General features: G+C 48.0%; 1 protein-coding gene across 4 annotated transcripts; it reads left to right on the forward strand.

Moving 5' to 3' along the window:
* Positions 1-999: 999 nt before the first annotated feature.
* Positions 1,000-17,067, forward strand: med25 (mediator complex subunit 25). 4 transcript variants are annotated; one of them, XM_076996590.1, is made up of 21 exons: positions 1,000-1,181; positions 1,701-1,841; positions 1,926-1,971; positions 2,093-2,217; positions 2,435-2,533; positions 2,871-2,906; positions 3,421-3,541; positions 3,774-3,933; positions 4,097-4,230; positions 4,937-5,012; positions 5,531-5,808; positions 6,191-6,292; positions 7,989-8,074; positions 8,467-8,524; positions 9,656-9,763; positions 12,494-12,667; positions 13,391-13,483; positions 13,860-13,931; positions 14,814-14,981; positions 15,729-15,846; positions 16,127-17,067. In XM_076996590.1, exons 2-21 carry the CDS (start codon positions 1,705-1,707, stop codon positions 16,231-16,233), a joined length of 2,298 nt encoding a protein of 765 aa, XP_076852705.1. In that variant the 5' UTR covers positions 1,000-1,181; positions 1,701-1,704; the 3' UTR covers positions 16,234-17,067. The 4 variants fall into 4 exon arrangements, with proteins under 4 accessions (XP_076852705.1, XP_076852707.1, XP_076852706.1 ...); XM_076996592.1 differs by lacking the exon at positions 13,860-13,931; XM_076996591.1 differs by lacking the exon at positions 2,871-2,906.
* The last annotated feature ends 2,589 nt before the right edge of the window (positions 17,068-19,656 follow it).

Consider the following 19,656-nt stretch of genomic DNA (forward strand, 5'->3'; position numbering starts at 1 on the left):
CTAAAGTGGACAACGCCATCTACTGTGGTTCACAATATTGTTTCTTTGAGAGCGACGAGGATGAACCGCGATGCTCCGTCCCTCGCGTCGGGATGCACTGGCTGGCTTGCGCTAGCCACGGGGGATAACGTTCTATTGTTGGAACGCGAAGTTAGAGCGCGGCGCGCGCCGTTCTGCACAGAAGGCAGGTTAGCCGGCGGCGGCACTATGCGGTTCTGATTTGATAGCAGGCTGGATTGCCCAGGGACAACTCAGTAATTATTCATTTTCCTGCGGCTAGGATCAACAAGGACAGGGAACAGGTTGTTAGACCTAGAAACACAGTTCTGTACGGCCACCTACGTCTTTGATGACAACGCAACTGTGTTAAAACTGTTTTCGCATTTGGACATTAACTGTTTTCACTGTTTTGGACATTAGCCTGCAGCGGGGACAAATGACCAACTGCAAAATAAAACAATTTTGCATGTATTAGAATACGTTGCAATATTGTTGCATGTATTTTTTTTTTAACTTTTCTGACCATTCAGTTTGAGTCTGCTGACATCTGGTGTTTGCTAAGGTAATTACATAGACATGATTATTTTTTATCGTGTAAGCAGACTCAAGTAACATAAATAAATAATAAACCGGAGTTAGAATGTCTGAGTTAAAATATGATTGGATTTCTGTGTCGTTTCTTGTGGTACAAGTACATACATTACATAGGCTATTGGAGTGTTCAAAGCCATATTATATTATATTATATTATATTATTACACACACACACACACACACACACACACACACACACACACACACACACACACACATATATATATATATATATATATATATATATATATATATATATATATATATATATATATATATATATATATATATATATATATATATATATATATATGTACACACGAGCACACAGTTAATGTATTACTATCTTACAAAGTCAAAGTCATTTTTACTTATCGCTCGGCTGTCGATTCACCAGCCTGGGCTTTTTCTCCAGTCATTTCTGTCAATAGTCGAGTCCTAAGTTTGGTTTGTTGCCATTACGATATTCTTCACTGAATATTTCGGAAGTACTGTAAAAATGACAAACGAACCGGTCACAGAATAAATGAAACAACTCTGAACCTGAAGATTAATATATTGAACTGTGGTTAAAAAAACACCACCAGGTAAGATATTTCATAGTTAGCCTGCTAGTGTCCCGTTGTATTTAGCTCAGAAGCTAGCTTGCTAGCCACATATAAGATGACTAGGTTAGCCTACAGTGAATTGTTTTCACACAATGGTAGTAAGAGTTTTCTATTTTATAAAATTCTTCAGCTTCTTAGTTTATTTAAGTGCATAAATAACTATATGTGAAATCTACATTTTGACTTTACATGACCAACCTTCCATACTGTGAATAATAAGAGTGAATTGTTAGCTAGCAGTTAGCAGTGGCAGCTAGTAGTGAGAGTAGTTAGATACGCGTCTAGCTGGCCAACCTTCATAATACCCCTGGTTTATTTAAAGAATTAAAATGCATAATGTGTAACTTAAAAATCGGGTTGTTGGCTAATGGTAGTTATATCACTTCCCTGTTTTATTTATTTAAACTTAGCTGGCTATCTAGTGATGTAAATTGGGTTGCTTGTATTGACACTGGTCATGGATTTCAAAGGCATTTCTCACATGTGATTCACTTGTAGACCTATGGTGACTCATATGGACACAGCTCCTAAGATTGGGGCGAACCAAGTGTCGGACGTAGTGTTTGTTATAGAGGGAACAGCAAATCTCGGGCCATACTTTGAGTCCCTGCGGAAGAACTACATACTGCCAGCAATCGAGTAAGTGCCATTAAACGTGTCTTATACAGGCAGGATCGTGTGGACCAGTATGTCACTGGTTTATTGACCTCCTGATGATTGCAGGTTCTTTAATGGGGGCCCACCTGCTGAAACAGATTTTGGAGGAGATGTGAGTATAGGTTTATTTGTGTTTTGCTCGTATTATAATTTCTAGTGTGGTTTCTGTTTAAACATTTCTTTCCCATTGACTGTAGTAAACTCATAATTTAGTAAATGCTCTCTCCCCTCAGTATGGTGGCACTCAGTACGGACTGGTGGTGTTCAACACGGTGGACTGTGCTCCTGAGTCCTATGTGCAGTGCCATGCTCCCACAAGCTCCGCCTTTGAGTTTGTGTCCTGGATTGACAGCATCCAGTAAGTCTTTTTATGTACGTAGCTGAAGGGTTGTGCATGTGTGCACGTGTGTTAGAACGAGTATCTGCGCCAAAGTGTGAGTGTGCATGAGAGTAATTGATTGAGTCATGTATGTGTGTGTTTGTATGAACTGAAAAACCTGAACACAGATCTCATGAAGTGGGTGTTCATTGCAGTGCTTCTGGGACTTGTAGTTTTATGGTGCTTTTGTTCACAGGTTCATGGGTGGGGGAGCGGAGAGCTGTAGTCTGATTGCTGAGGGCCTGTCTGTGGCTCTGCAGCTATTTGATGACTTTAAGAAGATGAGGGAGCAAATGTAAGTATTTTGGCTGCTCTGAATAAAAACGCAGCTCTTACAAAAGCTGTAAGAAAAGGCCAAGTATTCAGTTCAGCACTCTCATTGTATAGGTCCATTAAATAAAATAAATACAGTACTGTTTCATATACAAACATAAAGTGCTTTACGTAAACAAAGATAAAAGCATAGAACAAATGAGTATATAAGCTACATGAAAAAAGCACTGTGCAAATGTTTTAGGCTACCCAAGAAATTACTAGTTTTTTATCTGCCTAGTATGTGTGTTTGCATATACAGACACAATGAAACACATAAAGACAGTAGAAAGAAGCGAGTGTTTTTGTCTTTTCCAAAGGCAATCGTGTTTTGTGGGGTGGCGAGAACAACACAGGTTTGGTTTCTGATTTTTCATTCGCAAAAGGAGAATTTTGATTTCTGTCTTTCAGCATAACCACTAACACGCTAAAACACAACTGAGATACCTGTCCACTTGCAGTCTGAGAAGAACTGAACCCCACCCTTATCAGAACAGAGCTCCTCCCATGTCTGAACACAGCCCCGCCCTCATGGGCTGAGAAAATAAAACCAAAGTGGTGACAAGTTTTACCGTGAAAATGCTGCCTGCTCAAGCCATTAAACACTTGGTGTCTTAGTCTGTGTGCTAGTGCACTAGTGCACAGTACTGCATTTATTATAAAACAAATTTATAATAACTAACAGACCTCACACACATATATACACACACACACAGGGCTACAGTGTGCAGACCAGGAGCAGTCTAGGAGTCTTGGGAAGGGCGGTGGTCTTTCTCTCAGCTGGGTGGTCTGTCTCTCAGTTGCTGTCTTACTCACAGAGAGTAAGACAGCAGGTGGCACTCACAGCACCCACTCTGTGTGCCTTTACAGTGGTCAGACTCATAAGGTGTGTGTGTTGCTATGTAACTCCCCTCCATACCTCCTGCCTGCTGTGGAGAGTGTCAGCTACACAGGCTGCACCACAGACGGCCTCGTACAGATCATACGAGACGTGAGTCACTCTTTTACACCACTCACAACTTGAGTACCCATAACCACCTAGTTATTTCCTTCATGTTCCCCTTTCTCTTAAATTAAGAGCAAAATGTATATGTTCTTGGGCTAAAGTTGTTTTGCTGCTGCTACACATCCTGACCATCTACTGTACATGTATAATTGTACTACACATCCTGACCTTCTATTTACTTCTACATGACCTCTTCATGACCTCTCATATGGTACAGAGGGGCATCCATTTCTCTGTTGTGGCTCCACGGAAACTTCCGGCGCTCCGAGCCCTCTTTGAGCGGGCTACTCCGGTCGGAGGGGCAGCAGAATCTTCCCACCCTGACTATAGCCAGGACCCCTTCCATATGGTACTCCTCCGCGGAATAGCACTTCCGGGTAATAACTTATTCCAGCAAGGAGTGACCAAGCTGTATGTTTTCATTTTGTTTTTTTCTATTTATATTTTCTTCTTCTTGATTAAAGGAGATATTAAACCATCCGAAGAAAACCTGAGAATGAATAGTGTGTAAGAGTAATAATCTGGTCTTTCCTTAATCAGTTGCCCCTGGAGGGGGTTCTGGGGCAGTCCCCCTCAAACCAGTTCTGCCCCCCCAGGCTCTACCTGTCAGTCAGCCTTCTATTGGACCCAGCTCACAGGCTCCTCCACCAATCAGCACCGCTCACGCATACCAGGTAGTGATGAACATATAGCTACTCAGATTTTCAGATTTAGCTTGTGAAATGTGACATCACTGTGCTTGTGAAGCACCATGTAATGTGGGTTACACTTCCACAAAGGGCCAAGTGCAGTATACACATCTCTCCTGTTTACACACGGGCCGGTTAATGCATTACTTTCACCTTTTAATCCCCCCTCCCCATCTCCTCTCTGTCACCCTCTTTTTCTCTACCTCCTTCTCTCCCCCCTCCTCCTCTCTCTCTACTTCCCTCCATCCTATTCTTCTTCACACCATCCCTCTCTCCTTTCCCTCCTCTCTCCTTCCTCTTGCCTTCCCTCTCTCTCTGCCCCGTCTCCTTCCCCTGCTCTCTCTCCTTCTCTCTCTCCCTCTCCCCCTCTATCATTCTATTTCTCCCTCTCTCTCTCTCTCTCTCTCTCTCTCTCTCTCCTTCTCTCTCTCTCCCTCTCTCCCTCTCCTTCTCTCTCTTTCCTTATTTCTCTCTCTCTCCCTCTCTCTCTCTCTCCTTCTCTCTCTTTCCCTCTCATTCTCTCTCTTTCCTTCTCTCTCTCTCCTTCTCCCTCTCTCCCTCTCATTCTCTCTCTCTCCCTCTCATTCTCTCTCTTTCCCTCTCTCTCTCTCTCTCTCTCCCTCTCATTCTCTCTCTCTTTCCTTCTCTCTCTCTCTCTCTCTCTCTCTCTCTCTCTCTCTCTCTCTCTCAGCCTCAGGCTTCTCTGACTGCAGCCGCTGCAGCAGCTGCGCTGGCTGTGGAAGCTGCCAATAATCAGAAGAGTCGCTGTGAGTTCACTTTCCTAGGACACACACACGCACACACACACACACGCACGCACGCACACACACACACACACACACACACACACACACACACACACACACACACACACCCTCTCTCCCCTACATCTCTCTCTCGGCCTGTCCCTCCCCCTCTTTCTACCTCATCAGCATTTCCTTGTCTAATTACCAGTTTTGTCTGCATTTATATTATGTGCATTTATATGTGCATTGATCGCACAGTCTAGTTATTTATGCAGTATTACTTTAGCTGCAATAATGTGCGTGATACACTGTTGTAGAATCATTGTGATAAGTTAGGGCTCGTGCATCACGCATGGCATTTACTTTACAACTGGCCTTTGGACTGAAACTGATAGTTTGTGGGCCTAAATCATACAGTCTTGTTATTTATTCTTTAAGTCATGAGTGTACATGTACTTTGTCCTTTACAGGTAGTTTTATTAGTTGAAGGCAGGTAGGTATTTGTGTTTGTGTAGTACTCACTGGTGTGCAACTCTTAGTCCCAGGACTGGGCAACCCCGGCGCGCCCTTCAACACCCAGCCCCCTCATCCCACGGTGGGAGTCAAATTAACGCCAGCCAGCCAGCCTAGCCTCTCCACCGTCACCACCGTGTCCACACCTTTGCTGCCACAGCAACAGGCTCCGCCTCAGCAGCAACAACAGCCGTCACAAGTCCAGCCCCCTGGCCAGCCCACGCCCAATCAGCAGGCGCCTCAAGTCCCTCAGCAGCAGCCCACGGCCAATCCGCAAGCACCGCCGTCCTCTCAGCCTGGCATGGTAAGGCCTTGCTGGTGTGGGTAATGTGCAGTTTCTGTGCCTGGGCAGCTTGTGCTTACTGTGTGCCCTCCGCTTCCAAACCTACTTCACCTCGATGCTTGGTAGACCTGATGAGCTCTGTTAGGCAGATTATGGTCAGATTATGGTCGGGCTCGCTCACAAGAGCATCGAGTGTTCTGATCTGGACTTCATTTGTCATATCAAATCCATAACTGTTATCATCTTAGCATCTAAAGCGGACATGTTCCAGTCCTTCTGGTCCTCTGGTCCTTCTGGGGCTGTGTAGTGAAGCGCCTAGGCTCAGGGTGTGGGTGTGGGTGGGTGTGTGGGTGTGTGTGTGGGTGTGTGTGTCTTTCCTTCTCTAATGGGCTTTATGTTGTAGCCTGGTGTTTCAGCTGCACCAGGGGGAGCCAATCCCATCGGGGCACAGCAGGGTGTACCCAACAAGATTGTGGCATGGAGCGGAGTTCTGGAGTGGCAGGAGGTGAGCTCTGTGTGTGTGTGTGTGTGTCTGTGCGTGTCTGTGTCTGTGTGTGCGTGTGTGTCTGTGTGTGTGTGTGTGTGTGTCTTTAATGTCATACAGATGGCTGGGCTTCTGCCTAATTAAACATTCTTGGTTGCTTACTTCCCAGCATGCTCACATTTACCGCTTCACCCACACAGTCACGTTTGCTCCTTCGCCCACACCCTCACGTTTACCCCTTCACCCTCACGTTTACCCCTTCACCCTCACGTTTACCCCTTCACCCTCACGCTGACCCCTTCACCCTCACGCTGACCCCTTCATCTAAACCCTCACCTTTACCCTTTCACCCTCTCTGTGAAGGTTTCCGCACTCTTTCTTCAGTAACGCTTTAAGGTGTCAGAGCGTATTAGCGTGACACACACACTGGTGGGAAACAGCTGCATGCTAGTGCGTCTATATGGAAACAGACATGTGTACTGCACTGATCAGAATGGCACCTGTGTAGCTGGTTTTGCCCTTATATGTCGACTCTAGGTCGGCTCATCTGACGCTGTGCATGTTTAAGCCACTGAGCGTTGATGCTTCATGTTGGTTGCCTTTAAATTCTGTTGAGCACACTGACTAAAAATGCTCATGGCTCTGTAGGATTCCTGGAAACAATTTGAAACCACTCCCTGCAATAAAATAAATAGGCACAGGAAACGTATTATATTTTGATCAATTTAACTGATGGATTGGCTGATTAATCAGTTAATATTCAGTATATACAGCAAGGCTGAGGTTAGGTTAGTGGCGCTATATCTCTGATGTGTGGTCAGGTCATCTAGGAGACCTGCGAGACTTGTAGCCCTGACTCCTGCACTGATTGGTTGTAATAATAATGTTTCTTTATTGGCGTTTTGATTGGTGGAGGCTTTATCTCTCTGGAGATTTGTTGCCTACTTCTATCTCCAGGAGGTCATTTAGAGCAACATCTGGGTTATGAGGAGACCATCACCACCGCCAATAACTCCAGATGGGTTTTGACAAGTCAATATAAATGACTGGGAAACACACACACACTCACGCTCTTGAGCGTGTGGTGGTCATTATTGCCATCTGGCCAGTGATTGGCTAGTACAGACTGGATCCTAGTGGTCGTCTGGGTGACGGATTAAGCTTGTAGCACTGAGTCACTGGGCCGTTCTCCTTTCCTCTGTGGTCTGTGTGTAGATTTCTTATAGTGTCCTATACACGTTGCACACACAGGCCTGTTCCGTCTGATTGGTTAGAGGAAAATCGTTATTGTCGAATTATTGATGAGCAGTAGCGTGTGTGTGTGTGTGTGTGTGTGTGGGTAGATTAGAGTGTGTGCATACTCTGTGAATTGACCGAGTATTGTTGCGTCCACATAGATCAATTGCTCTGATCATACAGCACATCGTGTATTTCATGCACATCAGTATTCTGAATATATACTTTTTATTTTTATCCTAAATTCCCTGTAAGTTTTTCTTGGCCAGCAGCACCATTTCTGATTTAGGATTCTGGGGAGAAGCTGTGATTGTTTATCTGGACGGACTGTGCTGGAACAGTCTAGTGTTCCGGAATGTTCCGAAGGAGGCTGAGGAGTCTGACGTTTGGCTGTCACATTCAGCAGGGCCTTCCCACTAGGCGTGTCTTAAGCTCTGTTTATTCCTCTGCCCCGCCCTCTGCGCCCTTCCCTGTACTACAGAAGCCCAAGGCCTCCTCCATGGACTCCAACACCAAACTAACACGCTCGTTGCCCTGCCAAGTGCAAGTCAACCAGGGAGAAAACCTGTGAGTACGGAAACTACAACTCCCATCATGCTTTGCTCTTGTTCCTGTCCATCTGTTGCAGTGGTTCTTGGTGACAGTGCTGGAGAGCTGAGTTTTCTGTTAACATCGCCGTGCGGCACACCGTAGAGTCCCTGAGTGCTGGCAAAGAGATCCACTGTTTCAGAAGTGCAGCTTTATGAACACACTACAGAACTGGCCTGGGTTCACACTCCTGTACGATGTAGTTGATTGGTTGTGTTAAACGGGCCTGGGTTCACACTCCTGTACGATGTAGTTGATTGGTTGTGTTAAACTGCACTGTCCAGATATGTCAGGACGAGCCCAAGTTGTTTATCCAGCGCTTTGCTGGAGTGTTGAATTGCGGTAGTAATTCCCCCCTTCTCTGCTTCCAGGAACACAGAGCAGTGGCCACAGAAGCTGATCATGCAGCTCATCCCTCAGCAGCTGTTGGTGAGTTCAGCCCCCACCCCCCCAAAAGGTGTTGAGAGGGGTTGAGGTCAGGGCTGTGTGCAGGTCACTAGAGTTCCTCCACACCAAACTCACCAAACCACGTCATTGTGGAACCAGGTGTGTGCACAGCCAAGCTGGAACAGGAACTGTCTAAAACGTTTTGATATGGCGTGGCAGTAACATTAACTTTCACTGCATCTAAGAGCCCAAACCCTGAAATCCCTCCTCCACCAAACTTCACTGTTGGCACTGTGCACTCCGGTATGTAGCACTGTCCTGGAATCTGCCAAGCCCAGATTTGTTCCGCAGACAACCAGATAGTGTAGAGTGATTCATCACTGCGGAGCAGACTTCCCACTATAGTGGCGGTGTGTTGTACATCGCTCCACTCGATGCTGAGCTTCACCCGCACTGATCTCAGACTTTCCTTCAGCTGCTCGGCCATGGAAGCTCGTGTCATGAAGCTCCTGACGCATGCTTCCTGTGCTGGATTCACTTCCAGAGGCAGCGTAGACCTCTGCTGCCTGACGCAACACAGGGCCACTGCCTCTGCTCTGGGAGGCGCCGTGGTCCAGCGAAATCGCTCATGTTGCTCCCGAGACGCTTGTGGTTCACGATATCTGCACTGACTGGGGCGAACCTGGCAGGACAGAAATGCCACCGGCCTGTAGCAAAGGAGACGTCTTGTGACCGTGCCAAGGTCCCCGAGCTCCTCGCTATGGCCTGTTGTGCTGCTGTGGTTCATCTATGAAGGTGGTGTGACCTTATTCTCCTGTTAGCAGTGGGTGTGTCTTAAAGCACTTGAACGTAATAATTGTGAGAGGTGTTCACGTACCTTTGGCCATAAAGTTTAGTTTCGATTGTGACATATAAATAGAATGTGTGTTTGTTTCTTGGGGTTTTCATTTTCTTCAGCTCCATCTGATGACATTTTAGTATCTATATAATAAGTGGTGGTTTACACTAATTCCTTTGTCTAGACTGGTTCTTGAGTCTATAGTAACCAATTGGAGTAACCAATTAGAGGCAAAAGTATCTCACATATACTGTCATTTGTGTGTGTGTGTGTGTGTGTGTGTGTGTGTGTGTGTGTGTGTGTGTGTGTGTGTGTGTGTGTGTGTGTGTGTGTAGACTACTTTGGGTCCTCTGTTCAGGAACTCTCGCATGGTGCAGTTTCTCTTCACCAACAAAGACGTGGAGTCCCTGAAGGGCCTGTATCGCATCATGGCTAATGGCTTTGTGAGTACATCAACTCACACACACACACAGTGCTGGGAAGGTTGGTGTGTTGAGATGGTTCAAAAGGGTTGGGTATGTTGGGTAGAAGGGTGAGATGGTTGGGTATGTTGGGTAGAAGGGTGAGATGGTTGGGTATGTTGGGTAGAAGGGCGAGATGGTTGGGTATGTTGGGTAGAAGGGGAGAGGGTTGGTGTGTTGGGGAGATGGGTGAGATGATTTGGGTGTGTTGGGTAGAAGGGTGAGATGGTTGGGTATGTTGGGTAGAAGGGTGAGATGGTTGGGTATGTTGGGTAGAAGGGCGAGATGGTTGGGTATGTTGGGTAGAAGGGCGAGATGGTTGGGTATGTTGGGTAGAAGGGGAGAGGGTTGGTGTGTTGGGGAGATGGGTGAGATGATTTGGGTGTGTTGGGTAGAAGGGTGAGATGGTTGGGTATGTTGGGTAGAAGGGGAGAGGGTTGGTGTGTTGGGGAGATGGGTGAGATGGTTGGGTATGTTGGGTAGAAGGGTGAGATGGTTGGGTATGTTGGGTAGAAGGGCGAGATGGTTGGGTATGTTGGGTAGAAGGGTGAGATGGTTGGGTATGTTGGGTAGAAGGGTGAGATGGTTGGGTATGTTGGGTTGAAGGGTGAGATGGTTGGGTATGTTGGGTAGAAGGGTGAGATGGTTGGGTATGTTGGGTTGAAGGGTGAGATGGTTGGGTATGTTGGGTTGAAGGGTGAGATGGTTGGGTATGTTGGGTAGAAGGGCGAGATGCTGGGTATGTTGGGTAGAAAGGTGAGATGGTTGGGTATGTTGGGTAGAAGGGTGAGATGGTTGTGTGTTGGGTAGAAGGGTAAGAGGGATGGTGTATTGGTGAGATGGGTTGGGTAGAAGGGGAGAGGGTTGGTGTGTTGGGTAGAAGGGTGAGATGGTTTGGGTATGTTGGGTAGAAGGGTGAGATGGTTTGGGTATGTTGGGTAGAAGGGTGAGATGGTTGGGTATGTTGGGTAGAAGGGTGAGATGGTTGGGTATGTTGGGTAGAAGGGTGAGATGGTTGGGTATGTTGGGTAGAAGGGTGAGATGGTTGGGTATGTTGGGTAGAAGGGTGAGATGGTTGGGTATGTTGGGTAGAAGGGTGAGATGGTTGGGTATGTTGGGTAGAAGGGTGAGATGGTTGGGTATGTTGGGTAGAAGGGTGAGATGGTTGGGTATGTTGGGTAGAAGGGTGAGATGGTTGGGTATGTTGGGTTGAAGGGTGAGATGGTTGGGTATGTTGGGTAGAAGGGTGAGATGGTTGGGTATGTTGGGTTGAAGGGTGAGATGGTTGGGTATGTTGGGTAGAAGGGTGAGATGGTTGGGTATGTTGGGTAGAAGGGTGAGATGGTTGGGTATGTTGGGTTGAAGGGTGAGATGGTTGGGTATGTTGGGTTGAAGGGTGAGATGGTTGGGTATGTTGGGTAGAAGGGCGAGATGGTTGTGTGTTGGGTAGAAGGGCGAGATGGTTGGGTATGTTGGGTAGAAGGGTGAGATGGTTGGGTATGTTGGGTAGAAGGGTGAGATGGGTTGGGTATGTTGGGTAGAAGGGGAGAGGGTTGGTGTGTTGGGGAGATGGGTGAGATGATTTGGGTATGTTGGGTAGAAGGGTGAGAGGGTTGGTGTGTTGGGTAGAATGGTGAGATGGGTTGGGTATGTTGGGTAGAAGGGGAGAGGGTTGGTGTGTTGGGGAGATGGGTGAGATGGTTTGGGTATGTTGGGTAGAAGGGTGAGAGGGTTGGTGTGTTTGGGGAGATGGGTGAGATGATTTGGGTGTGTTGGGTAGAAGGGTGAGATGGTTGGGTATGTTGGGTAGAAGGGGAGAGGGTTGGTGTGTTGGGGAGATGGGTGAGATGATTTGGGTGTGTTGGGTAGAAGGGTGAGATGGTTGGGTATGTTGGGTAGAAGGGTGAGATGGTTGGTGTGTTGGGGAGATGGGTGAGATGATTTGGGTATGTTGGGTAGAAGGGTGAGAGGGTTGGTGTGTTTTGGAGTGGTTTGAAGAGGTTTGAAAATAGCCATGTTTTCATTTTATGGAGTACAGGCAACAGCCCAAAGATGGCAGTGCAGGTCAGTGTGAGGAACTGTTCACTACAGTTCTGGTACCTATAGAGCAGTTAACCAGTTAAACCAGTAAAGCTGAGGTAAGGAAGATATGTCACAGTTCTGGTACCTATAGAGCAGTTAACCAGTTAAACCAGTAAAGCTGAGGTAAGGAAGATATGTCACAGTTCTGGTACCTATAGAGCAGTTAACCAGTTAAACCAGTAAAGCTGAGGTAAGGAAGATATGTCACAGTTCTGGTACCTATAGAGCAGTTAACCAGTTAAACCAGTAAAGCTGAGGTAAGGAAGATATGTCAGCCCCAAGCTTCAAGACAGTTTTAAATGAAGTTACACTGTATTGTCTGCAAAAGACAATTCAAAATTCAGAAACAAATGAGAATCATGGCACAGGCTGTACTGCTACTCCTGCCCACTAGAGGGCGCCTGTGAATAGGTTGTGCCTTTTGAACTAAACTTTGTCTTTGAAAGCCCCCGATGACATCTGGACTATGTGTTTTGTGTAAATGCTGCTGATTAAGTCTTTGTGTCCATCTCTCTCACTTTCTGTTTGTGTGTTTGGTATGTGCGTATATGTGTTTGGGCTCTGTGTTTGGTGCTCTGTGTGTATGGTTTCTGGATGTGCGCGTGTGTGTGTGTGTGTGTGTGAGAGCAGGCGGGGTGTGTTCATTTCCCCCACAGTGCTCCGTGTGAGGTGCGTGTGTTGATGCTTCTCTACTCCTCTAAGAAGAGGATCTTCATGGGTCTGATCCCCAATGACCAGAGCGGCTTCGTCAACGGCATCCGGCAGGTCATCACCAACCACAAACAAGTACAGCAGCACCGCACGGTGAGACACACACACACACACACACACACACACGTGCCAGGTCATCAACAACCACAAACAAGTACAGCAGCACCGCACGGTGAGACACACACACACACACGCACACACGTGCCAGGTCATCACCAACCACAAACAAGTACAGCAGCACCGCACGGTGAGACACACACACACACACACACACGCACACACGCCAGGTCATCACCAACCACAAACAAGTACAGCAGCACTGCATGGTGAGACACACACACACACACACACGCCAGGTCATCACCAACCACAAACAAGTACAGCAGCACTGCATGGTTACACACACACACACACACACACACACACACACACACACACACACACACGTGTGCCAGGTCATCACTAACCACAAACAAGTACATCATCACTGCATGGTGACACACACACAAGCACATGAAAGTAAGTGTGTGTGTGTGTGTGTGTGTGTGTGTGTGTGTGTGTGTGTGTGTGTGTGTGTGTGTGTGTGTGTGTGTGTGTGTGTGTGTGTGTGTGTGTGTGTGTGTGTGTGTGTGTGTGTGTGTGTGTGTGAACATACACCAATGCTTTTTGAACCATTTTGAATTCAAGCCAAACTGAACCATTGATTGTTGTTCTTTTTTATGGCCTTTCCACAATTCTGACTCACCCCAAAATCACATGCATTTCATCCACACACACACACATAAAACAAACACTCATCTCTCCCCTCTCCATCAGATGGGCAATGCTGGTCAAGTGCCACCCAATCAGAACTTCCTCAACCGACCACCAGGGCCAATCCCAGTCACTCATGGCAATGTCCAGCAGCAGGTAACCAATCAGCAGCCAGCCTCTGCTGGGGTCATACGTTGCCACTGTGTCTCACGCTGCCTCTTAACGCCAGAAAGCTGCATGTGTTTCTAACACCTCCCCTTCCCTTTCTAAGGTTCTAACCCCTCCCTTTCCTTTTATATGGTTCTAACCCCTCCCCCTTTTCTCTCCATTTATTTTTGTCTTCTTTTTTCCTCCTCCTGCTCCATGCATCCTCCCTCTCCTCCTCTCACTCTCTCCATCCCTCTCTTTCTTTCCCTCTCTCTCTCTATCTCTCCCCCTCTCCATCTCTTCCTTTCTCCCTCCCTCCCTTTCTCTCTGTCTCCCTTCCTCTCTGTCTCCCTCTCTCCCTGTCTCTCTCTCACTCTCCCGTCAGTCTGTGGTAGTGGGCATGGCTCCTGTTGGTCAGGTCACAATGATGGAGGAGCAGCAAAGACAGAATAACATGGTGAGAGACGACTGATTCTGCACATAAACACATCAGCACTAACACAAGACATGCACACACAGTGACACACACACACACCTTGTGTGTGTGTGTGAGTCTAGGAACACTAAACCATAGATTTTGCATAAATTACTGTACAGTGCTATAGATCAAAGTGACACAGGCTCTTCCACTCGCACACATGCTCGTGCACACACACACACACACACACACACACACACACACACACACACACACACACACACACACACACACACCCAGACATCTCCACAACCCTGTTAACTGTAACATGCTGAATTAGTTTAGTTGGACTGAGCAGCTCTTTTCTGAGCTTGTTCAGATAAGCGTTTTCCTCTGACAAGGCCACTCCTGCCTTGCCTTTGATTCTATTAGCTCTTACCCAGCATGCAGTGGTTTTTCCCGTGACAGCTCTTACCCAGCATGCAGTGGTTTTTCCCGTGACAGCTCTTACCCAGCATGCAGTGGTTTTTCCCGTGACAGCCCTTTCCCAGCATGCAGTGGTTTTTCCCATGACACCCCTTTCCCAGCATGCAGTGGTTTTTCCCATGACACCCCTTTCCCAGCATGCTGCAGTGCTGGAGACACCAGGCCACTCCAGAGCCAGACTGAGTCCTGCAGCCCCTCAGTTCAGCCTTCGACCTGCTCTTACACACCTGATTGAGCTCTTGGGATGATTACCAAGCCCATGGTTAGTTAATGTGGATGTGCTGAAGCAGAGAAGGACAGGATATTGAACTGCCACGCTGCTCTCGGCGTAATGTTGAGCATTAACGCATTAAACTGTCAGGCTTAAGATAACTAACAGACACGGCTGAAATGAGCAGGTTCTTCAGTGGGCTCACCTCTTGTACTGTTTCATAGCTAACGATGAGAGCGGCAGCAACAGCCAGTCAGCAACCACCGGTCTCTGGCCCACCACCCAATCAGGTGGCTCAGGGTCAAGCCCAGCCTCCAGGTGCGATGCTCCGCCTCCCCAACCCGGGAGCCAATCCACAGCTTCGTAGCCTTCTCCTCAGCCAACAGCAGCCAGTAAGTGTGTTTGACAGAAGGCTTGTTGAGATAATGTTGCATAATTGGTGTAATCACTTGGCGGTGTGGAGTTTAAATAAGCTATCTGAGAGCACAGCTGTTTTATAGTGTGAAATGTTCCTGCGAAATCAAAGTTTTGTCATTTGCTTTTGTGACTGCATGCCACAGACTGGTGATATCGGCAAAAGATACACAAGACCTTAAACACCTTCTCTCTCACTCTCTCCCTCAACCACCTGTCTATCTGACCCCTCACTCTCTCCTTCACCCACCTCACCCATGTGTCTGTCTGACCACTCACTCTCTCCCTCAACCACCTGTCTATCTGACCCCTCACTCTCTCCTTCACCCACCTCACCCATGTGTCTGTCTGACCACTCACTCTCTCCCTCAACCACCTGTCTATCTGACCCCTCACTCTCTCCTTCACCCACCTCACCCATGTGTCTGTCTGACCACTCACTCTCTCCCTCAACCACCTGTCTATCTGACCCCTCACTCTCTCCTTCACCCACCTCACCCATGTGTCTGTCTGACCACTCACTCTCTCCCTCAACCACCTGTCTATCTGACCCCTCACTCTCTCCTTCACCCACCTCACCCATGTGTCTGTCTGACCACTCACTCTCTCCCTCACCCACCTCACCCATCTGTCTATCTGACGCTCGATCTGTCACTGCGTCCCCGTTGTGCCCCACGTCCCCCCCCCCCCCTCTATCTCTCTCTTTCTCTGTCTGTCTCTTTTAGCAGGGTGGCGTGCCTCATATGCAGGGCATGTTACCCCTTCAGGGCCTGAGTCAGCAGATGGTGCACCCTGCAGGAGGAGGCCCTCAGATCCAGTCCCAGTGGAGACAGCCAATCGCAGGTAGAGTGCAGGCTAGCGCCCCCTTCAGAGCGTCAGCTGCCCTGACTCTTACACGCCGCCCTCGTCCGTGCTGTGGTCCCGCAGCCCACCGGCTTTAATGACACCGGCTGGGCTTTCTGGTCCTCCCCACCAGTAGCTCTGCTTCAGGTGGTGGGCCCGTTCAGGTTTGGCTCATCTGGACAGCATTTCAGACTGCCACTCTTAACACAAGTCTCTCTTTCTCTCTCTTTCTCTCTCTTTCTCTCTCTGTCTTTCACCTTCTGTCTCTCTGTCCTTCCAGGTCAGATGTTGATGGCGACAGGCCCAAGAGGTTCCGTTGCTCAGAATCCTGGCATGCCTCAAGTGTCCAGCGTCATGGAGGATGAGATTCTTATGGACCTTATTTGAGAACTACTTTACCCATAAGCCCGGTTAAATGCCACAGATATCCGAGACCTGCTATTTTTTACTTTTGCTTTAAAATGAAAAAATGCAGCTGGAAAGAAAATGAAGATGAGTTAATGTGAAAAGTCACATATACACACACAAAGCATGAATGCTTTACTGAACTGCATATTGAAATCAGTTGTTTTCAAGCCCAGTGCTATCTGGTATGTTATAGAAATTAAAACACACAGACGGGACAGAACAAGAGAGACACACACCCACCCAGATGCACAGGGATGTGTTTTAGGATACACCCACACAGGGCTAGGTTGAGGATACACACACACCACACACACAGGGCTAGGTTGAGGATACACACACACACACACCACACACACACACAGGGCTAGGTTTGGGACACACACACACACAGGGCTGGGTTTGGGGGACACACACACACACAGGGCTGGGTTTGGGACACACACACACAGGGCTGGGTTTGGGACACACACACACACACACAGGGCTGGGTTTGGGACACACACACACAGGGCTGGGTTTGGGACACACACACACAGGGCTGGGTTTGGGACACACACACACACACAGGGCTGGGTTTGGGAGGGGCAGGGAGGTGTTTGGGAGGTGCTCTGCGTGTAGAGCAGAGTTGTAGAGAAGAGCTGCGTGTGTGCCGGAGCTGCCTGATGGAATCGGACTCCTTTTCTCTTCTGCGTTGAGTTGGTTATTGTATTTTTATGGACCTTTTACTTCTTTTTACTTCTTAAGTTGTCTTTACAAGACTAAGCCATGTTGTTTTACAGTAAATGAATTAAAGTTGATCAGTCTATCAGGCAATCTTTGACTCTGAAATTGGGGGGAAACAAAGTGTTTCAGCAGAAACGTGTGTGTGTGTGTGTGTGTGTGTGTGCGTGTGTGTGCGTGCGCACGCCAAGCTAAAATGAACAGTATCATGCAGAGGCTCTGATCAGCCTGAGAGTGATGTCAGCAACTGAAGAGCTTCTGAACCAGGCAGAGCTGTAGATTGCTTAATGCCTGCTTCTGCCCAACGGTGTCACAGTGTTAATTTTAACTACTCCAATATGTTGTGGAGCCGCACAGCGCCCCCTGTGCCAAATAGCACGACCAGATGGTACCAATTGGCTGTCATTTCCCTGGCATCACCCACCCAACAGTCAGGACGACCGCGTGTGCCCACGTCACTGTGTGCGCGTGTGCCGGAGACATGTAAAACGTGCACGTGAGACAGCTCTTGGTGCTCAGGGCCGCCCGGGTGGTGTGAGGCGGCACACTTGTGCAGCGTTTGGTGCGTCTGTGTCTCCGCACGCGGTCAGAGGCCGTCGGCGGGAAGGCCCTCCTACACGCTGCTGAAGAGCATCGCTATGGGGACAGAGGGTGTGAAGTGGTTTTGTAAACAAACACAGTTGTATGCAAACCGTGCAGGGCTGGCGAACACAGGTGAGTGTGTGTGTGTGTCTGTAAGTGTGTAGGGAGGAGGTGACCACGTGATCATGGTTCTGACCCATATTTAATATATGTGTAGCACAAAGATGTATTTATTTGATGTATTTACTATGTATTTATAACCAGTAGAATGTGCTGCCCACAGTCACTACATATGAGTTTAAGGCACCACGAAAGAGGCATTTGGACGAACGTGAGCACCTTTAGTGCGTGTGTAAACACACGCACGTTCTTGCACAGCACGGTTCGCTGCGTGTGCATGCACACATTCTCGCACAGACAGGAAGTGATGCTCGTCCCAGTCACCCAGGAAACGGAGACTGTTGCTAAGATACGCTGACACTGTGATCTGATTCTAAACTCTGCTTCCCTCCCTGCGTCTCTCCCGTGCACCCCCCACACTCCCACACATAGAGACTCCTCTGTTCTACAGTGATGTGCTCCCCCCCCCCCCCCCCGCCATGCAGGTCACATCAACAGCAGAACTAGTGTGAGCTGCAACCCACCCCGTCCTAGTTTCTTTGTCTGCTTTCTCTAAGGTTCTATATCGGTATTTGGAGACAACACGCCCAGACGTTTTGGCGTGAGCTGGTTCCAGTTCCAGCGCATGTCGTGGTTTCACATGTGTTCTAGTCTGAGTGGGAGTTGCTCCGTAGTGAGTGAGATCACCGTGACTCCAGCGGGGATGCCCAGCAGGTCGGACAAGCAGGGGCTTCCAGGATCTAAAACCATCTGGCAGTTCTATTATCTAAAACATTCCAGAGTGTTCTGGAACAAGGTGCTCCATGTTTATTGAAGCGAGCCGGGCGATACCTATGGTGACTGGTCTCGGTAATGTCCGGAGATGGAGGCATCTGGGCCTCACCACAGACCTGTATCCTGGTTCCTGCTGATGAAGGAACACGTTTGCTGAACTACACCGCGTATGTGTGTTTTACTGTCTGTCTCTACATTTTGGAGCTCTGTGTACCGTTTGATGACGGAGAGCTCGATGCGCAGTACCGCGAACTACACCTGCTACACAGTGCTGTTATTTTGCAGGATCTGTATCTGACACAATGCCACTGCCACACAGGTAAAGTTAGCTTACCTGATAGATTGACCCTGGAGCATATCTGGGTCAGATCAGTGTGTCACTAGGCCACCTGACAGAAAGTTTACCTTAAACATAACTCGGACTATATCTAGTATATGTGAACACAGGATTTGAGCCCAAATTGTCAACCTAAGGTTTCTGGTCACATAATCAGCCCAGTACTGTAAACCGGTGTCATCGTATCCAGACCAGCAGCTCCTGGTCCCAGAGCTGAAGCTCGAGAGTTTGCAGAGATTTGTGTTTTACTGAAAATGCCTGATTCAGCTCCTGATGGGTTAGTGAGCCAGCTTTCATTAGCTGGTGTCTGGGCAGATGTGCAGGGTCGTGTGTTGGTCCCAGCCAGTCTCACACTACACCTGAACCAGCAAACCAGAGCGCTGAGTGATTTAGTTAGGCTGGGAACCAGAACCGGGTTGTGGACAGTTTAGCCTCGCTGAGGCGCCAAGCTTGAGCAGAGGAAACAGAACCATGTGAAGATGCATGTCACCCTCCAAGCCTGGAGCTTCAGAGTCAGGTATTACTTCAGAATAATGGATCAACTGAGTTGTAAACAGTGTGAACTTCTGGAAAATAACGGGAAAGTTAGAAACCCATGGGATGAGCTGATGAGCCTGCGTGTATACTAACCCAACGATTCTCACACAGCAACTTTCCGATGGCAGCAATTAAATTGCATCAAATAAATAAACCCATGAACTGCAGCAAGGATTGCATAATTACAAACAAAAAACTGAAATCTTGAGCTCTGTCTCAGAAGACCAGAGAAAGTTCCGACTGGAGCAGTGATGCCACAGATAAAGGAGAGGAGGTGTTTTGGAAGACAGCTGCTACCCAACACAATAACAGATCCAGAGAGAATCAGTGCG

This window comes from Brachyhypopomus gauderio, chromosome 2 (assembly GCF_052324685.1).
Source record: "Brachyhypopomus gauderio isolate BG-103 chromosome 2, BGAUD_0.2, whole genome shotgun sequence".
Classification (NCBI taxonomy): domain Eukaryota; kingdom Metazoa; phylum Chordata; class Actinopteri; order Gymnotiformes; family Hypopomidae; genus Brachyhypopomus; species Brachyhypopomus gauderio.